The sequence below is a fragment of the Hevea brasiliensis genome, chromosome 11 (assembly GCF_030052815.1).
Source record: "Hevea brasiliensis isolate MT/VB/25A 57/8 chromosome 11, ASM3005281v1, whole genome shotgun sequence".
Classification (NCBI taxonomy): domain Eukaryota; kingdom Viridiplantae; phylum Streptophyta; class Magnoliopsida; order Malpighiales; family Euphorbiaceae; genus Hevea; species Hevea brasiliensis.
In genome coordinates, this window is record NC_079503.1 from 77,316,082 (window position 1) to 77,327,338 (window position 11,257).

The following is an 11,257-nucleotide window of genomic DNA, read 5'->3' on the forward strand; positions in this document are numbered from 1 at the left end:
TCTTAATCCTATTTATACTTAACTTCAATTAATTATAAAATTTTGCAAGCATTAATTACCTAAAATAAAAATTAATAAATAAAAAATATAATTTGATTGTATTACAATATTAAGTAAAATAGTTTATTAGTATCTAATTTTTTTTAAATTTTGATTTACAATTAATTATTTATTATATATATTTAAAAATATTAATTAGTTACATATTATTTTTTATTTAAATTCCATCTAAGATTTTTTTAATAAAACAATATATTAATATTTATAAAATTATGAATATTAATTAAAATTATATATTAATGACTATAATTTTTAAAAATGAAAATAAAATAATATAAATCATCCAAACATTATTATTAATTTTAAAATTTGTTAAATGAACAACTTAAAAAAATTATTTAATCTTAATTGAAGACTAATACTAACAAAAAATATTAAAAATAATTAAATTTAAACCTAATTAATTTATTCATTATGTATATCTTTATTATTGCAAGTATATTTTTATTTCAATAAAACAATATATTAATATTTATAAAATTATTAATATTAATTAAAATTAAATATTTAACGGCTATAATTTATAAAATGAAAACAAAAATAATATAAATCATTAGAAGATTATTAATAATTTTAAAATTTATTAAATGAAGAACTTAAAAGGAATTATTTAATTTTAATTGAAGATCGATACTAACAAAAAAATTAAAGATAATTAAATTTAAACCTAATTAATTTATTCATATGCATATTTATATTATTACAAGTATGATTTCTTAAAAATTATTATTATAGAGCTAGCATTATACCACCTATATAAAATATTATCTCTTGCACTAATAATAAATAAAAGATAATATTGATAATATATTAACTAATTAATTAGATTTATATTTATATTATTACGATATTAATATTTTTCTATTTTTAATCTTTTTAGTATTAAAAATAGTAGTGTTCATAATCCTTATTCTTTTGAATAAAAAGAAGAATTGATAAGAATTGAAATAAAAAAAAATATTGGATAAACCAAGCCATATTTGACTAAATTTATTTTATTGTGTTAATATAATTCTAATTTTCTATTAATAATTAAATCAAGAATAATATTATACCTAATTATACTAAATACCAAATAAAGAAATAATTAAAGCTAAAATTAATTTTATAAAAATATTTTTTATGATGTTTTTAGAAATAAAATATAATTTTAAAATAATTAAAACTTAAATAAGTAATGAATACAGTGTATTTATAACAATAGACTATGCACTAGAATATATATACAGATACGAATGAAGGACAAACTTTTTAAATTGATAAAATTATTATTATAATATTAATCATATAAATTTATTTTTTTTCTTTTAAATTTTATTTTTTAAAATTTATTTTATAGAAATTTTGTTATAATTTTTAATTTAGAAGTAGACCTCTCTCTCTCTCTCTCTCTCTCTCTCTCTCTCTCTCTCTCTCTCTCTCTCTCTCTATATATATATATATATATATATATAATATTCAATTTTAATTAGAATATACATGATTAAATTTATATATTAATCAATAATGTATTTATAACATATATAATATAATCAATAAATATATTAAATAATTAATATATTAAATAGATATAAAATTTTTTGTATTAAATAATATGACGATATAAAATTTCAAAATATCAATATACTAAAAATGATAATTTTATAATAATAATGTACTAAACTAATAAAAATTTATTTTAAAATTTATTTTATTTTCTAATTTTATAATTAATTCCCTTTCACATTAATTTAGGCATACAATTTTATTATGCAAGTTAATATCATTTTAAATTACAAAATATTAAAGTAAAATATATGCAAATCAAACTTTTCTTAAAAAAAAAACATAATAATAGAATTTAAATGAATTAAATTCATGGACTAATTTATATTTATTATTAATTTATTTTAATTTTTAAATATTTTCACCTATTTATATTTTAAAAACTTATTATTATTTTTTTATTATATTAATATTATAACACAAAATTTTTTTAAAATACGATCAAATAAAAAATAATTTTAAATTAATAAATATTTTTATTTATATAATTAATTAAAATGACATTAAAATTAATATTTTAATTTAAACAATTAAATATAATATTTGTAATATAATGATAATATTATAAAATATTATATAATATAAAATTAATAAAACATTATATAAAGAAAATTAAATTATGAGTTTTTATAATAAGGATAAAAAAAGTTAAATTAAAACTACTGAATAGTACATGCATATTAATTAAGATAAAACCAAATCAAAACAAAAGAAAACAAGTCTAAAAGTGAAAATCAAAGCCCCTAAAACCCTACAACTGGAAGTTTCTAATTAATGGTGCAAATCTTTTTCTTTCCCCATTGTCTTAACAGAATTTGAAGTATGCCAATCCCAGCCAAGAACTCCACGCATTGTAGTGGGCTCAAAACATCCAAAACTCCCTTCAAAGTCCTAAGCCTTACACAGTCTACCGCTTTCATCACCTTCTCTAGTCCTGCCATTACTCCTTTCAGTGCCACCTGCCTCACTTCCTCCCCATTCTTCACTCTAACCACCAACCTTACCAATTCCACCATCTTCCTATCTACTATAACCACTTGTTGCCTCTCCATTTCCCTCTCCACCTTCTCCTCTTCTAACCTTATTTTCACCCTCAAAGTCTCAATCTTTCTCATATGTTCTTGTGTCAATTCAACCAGACTCAAACTGGGAACATCATTTGTCCTTATTGAGTTACCCAGTTTAAACACTGCTAAAGGTTTCCACCTAGTAACCCAAGAATACACATTCTCTAAAGGGGAAATCCAAATTGGACAAAAGAAAGCAAGCACATCTTCATGGGCTAAGGCCCATTTTATAGTGTAGTAGTCTTTGTAATGTTGTGTGACTTTGGACACTGAAGCTTGTAGCTCTTGCTCACGCTCACACCCAGTTTTAGCTCGATAATCCTCAAACGCCCTTTGCAGGTGTTGCAGATATTCATCGAGTTGACACATCCACTTTTCAAAAAACTCAAAGAACCTCTCTTCAACTTTTGTTTTCATATCTTTCCCCCTTCGTTTGAGCAAAGAGATGGAGAAAGAAGAGGGATAGCTAGCTGGTTAGGACTAGTGGGAGATATAGAGAGTTGAATAGAGTGATATGTTTTTATATATAAGAAAATGTGTGTTTGTGCTTAGCTTACCTGCAACAATGAGTCAGTGGTGGGTGTCAAGGGATGAGTGACGCTTTGCAAATAGGGAGAGCCTTTCCCGAAGAGGGACACGAGTCTGATGGATTTAGGTTTGGCTTTGATCATGTTGATAAGTCACTTATGCACCCCACCGCCTGGTGTTTTTTGTTTCTTATGTTAGAAAACGTGTCAGTAAAATAAACTACGTTGAGTTTAACGTGGAACGTAGATATCTTCCTCTTCCTTCTCTGTCTCTATCAACTTAACCCTCCTTTAAGGTAATATGCAACTCCATGCAACTTGCTTCTTTTGCTGACATGTTTAAATAGCTACAAGCCAACAACTTGCTTTAAGCTTTTGATTTTATTGATTTGAGTTTGATCATTTCTTGTTGCTTGCAGTTGCTTCAATCGATGAATTTATCATTTGAGTAATTATTAATTTACGTATTGCCAAAAATGTTTATGGTTATGAAGACCAATGAATAACAACTCTAACTCACAAAAATAACAATAGCCAATTTTTTGTTTTTTGCAATCGACAATTCAAGCATACATAAAAGCTTTAAAATCCAAAATGTTACATTCAATATAGGAATTTTCTAGGTTATGTGCAAAAAGTGTTTTAGGAGAAAAAAGAGTATGCATATAGAGAGAGAGAATGTGCCCCAAGGCATTGCAGGACCACCAGCAAAACTAGAAACTGGGTGCTCAATTGAAGTTTTGTAAAATGAATACATTTTGCTCTCACTAATTATGACATTTGCTTGGTTTTCTACTCAAAGCATGATAAATTGGATGAAATTAAAAAGGAAAATCCAAGAATGTGCTCAGGTAAGCATAATATATATTTTGAGAACTTGACCCACGTGTTTGATCCAAATAAGGTCTCTCGTGGTCTACCGATCCAATAATTTTTTCCTAGATCAAATGGCCCATTGAAAAAGGTCCAAAATAGTTAGTTTAGAACTGATTAAAATCTTAAAATAATTTAGTTATCAATATTGAAAGAGAAATTGTTGAACTTTTTAATTCGGATTTCATTATTGATGAATTCAAGAGATTTAAAAAAAAAAAGTGTCGAGACCACTGTAGAAGAGGTATATCATTCTACTAGTATTATTAGTGTTTATTTCTTTAAAATTATTTTATATTTAGACGCCCTTTATGAAATTTGAAAGTAAATATGCACTTTAATAACTTTTAAAATGCATCATCATATAATTATTGTGCAAATAGCAAGTAGTTGATCCCCAATATTATCATCCAAGGTCCGCCCTTGGCCGTCTTCATCATCATCACTAGATCACCGTTGCCATCACCTCTATTATTATCACCACATGGCTATCACCATTATCAACACCATTACTACTACTTGATCGTTGTCATCACCACTTAGCTACCACCATTAGTACCATCATCACTCATACTCTATTACCACCACTACTATTTGATCATTATTGTTGCTGTCACCATCACTAGTAATAAAAATATTAATAATTTCAAATTAAAATAATATTTAATAAAATAATACTATATATGAAAATTTTATTATTAATTTAATTATATTTTATATATATATATAAATAAATATGAGATTGTATTAATAATTATATTACACTTTTATTTTTATAAATAAAATAATATAATATATAACTTTAATTTCAATTAATTACATTGCATTATACTCAGAGAGGAGTGTGTGGCAATTGGTTCAGGTATACAAAGAAGTTGCCCCAAAGGCATACTTCAATACTTTAAGAAAAGCTCGACAAGCATTTATGGAAAGCTCCAATACTCGGAAGAATAAGGTCCCTTGAAAATTTGGTAAATCTTTTATGAAATCCTACACTCTCATATCTCTGAAATTGCTTTATGGCTAAATAACATTTTTGTTCTAGCTGCATGCATGGCTAGCTGACAAGCACATAATTTAACTATAAACTTGTAGGCTGCTAAATATTTGAATGACAAACATTGTATTAGTTACATGATTGACCCAACCCTCAAGTCTTTCAAAAATAATGAGCTTGACCTCACATTCGAGATTATTCAAGAATGCATATAACCAGATCCAAGGCAAAGACCAACAATGAAGGATATCACTCCCAAGTTGAGGGAAGTGATTGCTATATCACCTGATCAAGCAACTCCTAGACTTTCTCCACTATGGTGGGCTGAACTCCAAATATTATCTATCGAGGCGACTTAAGTTTTGTCTCACTCTCTTCTTCTCTATATTGTAAGTTAAGTCTCTCTCAGACTTCATGTCAAAAATCTAAAATTTAGCTTTTGTATTTATGCTTCCCCTACATCAGTGGATACCATCAATGCTCATTTTCCACACCTTTTTTTTGTATCAGTTGTTCTATATTTGCCCTCTGATTTCATTATATTCCTTTTTTCTTTTTTCTTTTTTTTTTTTATAATTTCTCCCTAGCATTTCCATTAGAACGAGAGTGTAATATATTTGTTCCCTTGATGGGGCACTATGCTCCCAGCTGGTACATGTCATATGTATTTTGCGAATGAAGTTTGTGGCGTAAAAAGCTAATTGTTTGCCTTATTTTTATAAAAAGGCTATTATTATTCCCAGGATTCCCTTGTGCCCACATCATTAATGGAAGCAGAGGCTTTTTGATATTGTAATTGGAGTTACTGTGTTTTGGCAAATGATTTTCTGAAAAAGCAAAAAAATTTTTTATTACAATACAATATGAATATTTAATTATGTAGATGGAGATATTTCCATTTGAATTTAAAAGAGTGTGATATCAAGTACTATTCAACTTGCACCTATTGCTTGACAGATTTAGATGTGACTACTTACTAAAAAAAAAACCTACCCACTTAAAAGTTTTTTTTTTTCCTTACCACACTAATAATCTAACATAAATTAATTATAATTAATTATATATATATCACCTGCTAATTAGCTCATTCTTTGTCACCTGTGTCTCTCCAAATCTATTCATTATATTATTTTTATTTATTTTAGGATAATGTATAATTAAATCTTTGAGATATAGTAAAATTTATATATTAATTATATATATATATATATTTTTAATAATAATTTAATTTTAAAATTTAATTCTATTAACAAATAAATTGACCATTGACTCTAATAATTTAGTACCCATTTAATACTGTGGTTGAAATGTTAAAATTATTTTTTTAAAAATAAAATTTATTAATTTTAAAAATAATAAAAATGCACATTCTGCTCTCACTAATTATGGCACTTGCTTGGTTTTCTACTCAAAGCATGATAAATTGGATGAAATTAATAAGGAAAATCCAAGAATGTGCTCAGGTAAGCATAATATATATTTTGAGAACTTGACCCACGTGTTTGATCCAAATAAGGTCTCTAGTGGTCCACCGATCCAATAATTTTTTCCTAGATCAATGGCCCATTGAGAAAGGTCCAAAATAGTTAGTTTAGAAACTAATTAAAATCTAAAAATAATTTAGTTATCAATATTGAAAGAGAAATTATTGAACTTTTTAATTCGGATTTCATTATTGATGAATTCAAGAGATTTAAAAAAAAAAAAGTGTCGAGAGCACTTTAGAAGAGATATATCATTCTTCTAGTATTATTAGTGTTTATTTCTTTAAAATTATTTTATATTTAGACGCCCTTTATGAAATTTGAAAGTAAATATGCACTTTAATAACTTTTAAAATGCATCATCATATAATTATTGTGAAAATAGCAAGTAGTTGATCCCCAATATTACCATCCAAGGTCCGCCCTTGGCCATCACCATTATCAACACCATTACTACTACTTGATCGTTGTCATCACCACTTAGCTACCACCATTAGTACTATCATCACTCATACTCTATTACCACTACTAATATTTTATCATTATTGTTGCTGTCACCATCACTAGTAATAAAATATTAATAATTTCAAATTAAAATAATATTTAATAAAATAATACTATATATTAAAATTTTATTATTAATTTAATTATATTTTATAAATATATATATATAAATAAATACGAGATTGTATTAATAATTATATTACACTTTTATTTTTATAAATAAAATAATATAATATATAACTTTAATTTCAATTAATTACATTGCATTATACTTAGAGAGGAGTGTGTGGCAATTGGTTCAGGTATACAAAGAAGTTGCCCCAAAGGCATACTTCAATACTTTAAGAAAAGCTCGACAAGCATTTCTGGAAAGCTCTAATGCTCGGAAGAATAAGGTCCCTTGAAAAATTGATAAATCTTTTATGAAATCCTATACTCTCATATTTCTGGGAATTGCTTTATGGCTAAATAACATTTTTGTTCTAGCTGCATGCATGGCTAGCTGACAAGCACATAATTTAACTATAAACTTGTAGGCTGCTAAATATTTGAATGACAAACGTAGTATTAGTTACATGATTGACCCAACCCTCAAGTCTTTCAAAAACAATGAGCTTGACCTCACATGCGAGATTATTCCAGAATGCATATAACCAGATCCAAGGCAAAGACCAACAATGAAGGATATCACTCCCAAGTTGAGGGAAGTGATTGCTATATCACCTGATCAAGCAACTCCAAGACTTTCTCCACTATGGTGGGCTGAACTCCAAATATTATCTATCGAGGTGACTTAAGTTTTGTCTCACTCTCTTCTTCTCTATATTGTAAGTTAAGTCTCTCTCAGACTTCATGCCAAAAATCTAAAATTTAGCCTTTGTATTTATGCTTCCCCTACATCAGTGAATACCATCAATGCTTAGCTTCCACACCTTTTTTTTGTATCAGTTGTTCTATATTTGCCCTCTGATTTTATTGTATTCCATTTTTCTTTTTCTTTTTTTTTTATAATTTCTCCCTAGCATTTCCATTAGAACGAGCGTGTAATATATTTGTTCCCTTGATGGGGTATTGTGCTCCCAGCTGGTACATGTCATATATATTTTGTGAATGAAGTTTGTGGCGTAAAAAGTTAATTGCTTGCATTATTTTTCTAAAAAGGCTGTTATTATTCCCAGGATTCCTTCGTGCCCACATCATTAATGGAAGCAGAGCCTTTTTGATATTGTAATTGGGGTTGTTGTGTTTTGGCAAATGATTTTCTAAAAAAGCAGAAATTTTTTTTATTACAATACAATATGAATATTTAATTATGTAGATGGAGATATTTCTATTTGAATTTAAAAGAGTGTGATATCAAGTACTATTCAACTTGCACCTATTGCTTGACATATTTAGATTTGACTACTTACTAAAAAGAAAAAACCTACCCACTTAAAAGTTTTTTTTTTCCTTACCACACTAATAATCTAACATAAATTAATTATAATTAATTATATCATAAAATTTTATTAAATTTGTAACATTTTTTTAAGATAAAATTGTAATGCCTATTTATATTGAGATAAAACTAGACCTGTTCACCAGCTCCTGAGGAGAAGGAGGAGCTAAGATAGATACCTATATATATATCACCTGCTAATTAGCTCATTCTTTGTCACCTGTGTCTCTCCAAATCTATTCATTATATTATTTTTATTTATTTTAGGACAATATATAATTAAATCTTTGAGATATAGTAAAATTTATATATTAATTATATATATATATTTAATAATAATTTAATTTTAAAATTTAATTCTATTAACAAATAAATTGACCATTGACTCTAATAATTTAGTACCCATTTAATACTGTGGTTGAAATGTTAAAATTATTTTTTTAAAAATAAAATTTATAAAATTTAAAAATAATAAAAATAATAAAAATGCACTTTGTATGAATAGATTTATCAATATGTCCATCAATTAAATGATTTGGGAAAAAAATACATGTTATCTCGGATTAACCATAAGAACTTTGTCAATCTCATTGGCTACTATGAGGAGGATGAATCTTTCAATAGGATGATGGTATTTGAATACGCTTCTAATGGAACCCTCTTTGAGCATCTGCATGGTAATACTCTCTGTATATTAATTTAAGGATGGAAAATTTGATAGATTTCTCCTGTGGTAATTTAGAGGCTGAAACATTTATTCTGTATCTTCAGTTAAGGAAATGGAACATCTTGACTGGAGTGCAAGGATGAGGATTATCACGGGCATTGCTTATTGCTTACAATACATGCACCGTGATTTAAATCCACCAGTGGTACATTCTAACTTGAATTCACATAATATCTTTCTAACTGATGACTATGCAGCTAAGGTAATCTCCTTCATGATTTGGCTTCATTCTATTTTGTTTCTTTAATGTACCTTCTCACCGTATCTATGGTCCCTCTCAGATTATTGAGATCTCTTTCTTGCCACAAGATTCCTCCAAGTCGAAGAGCTCAGTGATAATGAGTCAAGATTCTACATTGCCACCTTTGGTGATGTAGAGACAAATGTCTATTGTTTTGGGATTCTATTGCTAGAAATCATTTCGAAAGCTCCACTACTCGGAAGAACAACGATCCTCAAAAATTGGTAAATCTTTTATGAAATCCTATACTCTCATATTTCTTTGAATTGCTTTATGGCTAAATAACATTTGTGTTCTAGCTGCATGCATGGCTGGCTGACAAGCATATAATTTAACTATAAACTTGCAGGCTGCTGAATATTTGAATGACAAATGTAGTATCAGTTACCTGATTGACCCAACCCTCAAGTCTTTCAAAAACAATGAGCTTGACCTCATATGCGAGATTATCCAAGAGTGCATACAACCAGATTCAAGGCAAACACCAACAATGAAGGATATCACTTCCAAGTTGAGGGAAGTGATTGCTATCTCACTTGATCAAGCAACTCCAAGACTTTCTCCCCTTTGGTGGGCTGAGCTTGAAATATTATTTGTCGAGGCGACTTAAGTTCTGTCTCACTCTCTTCTTATTTGTATTGTAAGTCAAGTCTCCCTCAGACTTCATGCAAAAAATCTAAAATTTAGCTTTTTGATATTGCAATTAGAGTTGCTGTGTTTTGGCAAATGATTTTCTGAAAAAGTAGGAAAATTTTGATTACAATACAATATGAATATTTAATTATGTAGATGGAGATATTTTCATTTGAATATAAAAGAGTGTGATATCAAGTACTATTCAACTTACACCTTTCGCTTGACAGATTCAGATTTTACTGCTTACTAAAAAAAACCTACACACTTAAAAGTTTTTTTTTTTACACCACACTAATAATATAACATAAATTAATTGTAATTAATTAAATCATAAAATTTTATTAAATTTGTAACACTTTTTTTAAGACAAAATTGTAATGCCTATTTATATTGAGATTAAATTAGACCTGTTCACCAGCTCTTGGGTAGAAGGAGGAGCTAAGATAGATACCTACATTTATGTATATATCACCTGCTAATTAGCCCATTCTTTGCCACATGTGTCTGTCTAAATCTATTCATTATATTATTTTTATTTATTTTAGAACAATGTATAATTAAATCTTTGAGATATAGTAAAATTTATATATTAATTTTTTATATATATTTTCAATAATAATTTAATTTTAAAATTTAATTCTATTAATAAATAAATTGACCATTGACTCTAATAATTTAATACCCGTTTAATACTGTGGTTGAAATGTTAAAATTATTTTTTTAAAAATAAAATTTAAAAATAATAAAAATAATAAAAATGCACTTTGTATGAATAGATTTATCAATATGTCCACCAATTAAATGATTTGAAAAAAAATTACATGTTACTCATGCAAAATATTTATTTCAAACTATTTTACACTTTTAATGGAATTTTAATGTAATTCTAATTTTTACACTAGAATTTAAATGTTATTAAATTCTTTAATATTTTTTATCATTACATAATAAATTAAATAAATTGAACAAATTTATATTTTAGATAAAAAATTTTAAATTTTTGAAAAATAATTATAAATTAAAAATAATAAAGGTGTATTATATTTGAAGAGATTCATGAAATAATATCAAAACTTAGGTTTTTAATTTTTTTTTTCAAAATTTATTTCTTATTAAATGGTTTAAAAAAATATTACATATTATACAAATTGTTTA

The 11,257-nt window shown here is 26.5% G+C and overlaps 1 protein-coding gene across 1 annotated transcript; it reads right to left on the reverse strand.

Annotated features, from left to right (window-relative positions):
• Positions 1-2,372: 2,372 nt before the first annotated feature.
• Positions 2,373-3,089, reverse strand: LOC131170304 (protein DOG1-like 4). Its single transcript, XM_058129364.1, has one exon. It carries the CDS (start codon positions 3,087-3,089, stop codon positions 2,373-2,375), a length of 717 nt encoding a protein of 238 aa, XP_057985347.1.
• Positions 3,090-11,257: the final 8,168 nt, after the last annotated feature.

Coding starts and splice junctions, on each gene's coding strand:
- LOC131170304 (XM_058129364.1), bottom strand. CDS start 3,089: ATGAAAACAAAAGTTGAAGAGAGGTTCTTTGAGTTTTTTGAAAAGTGG.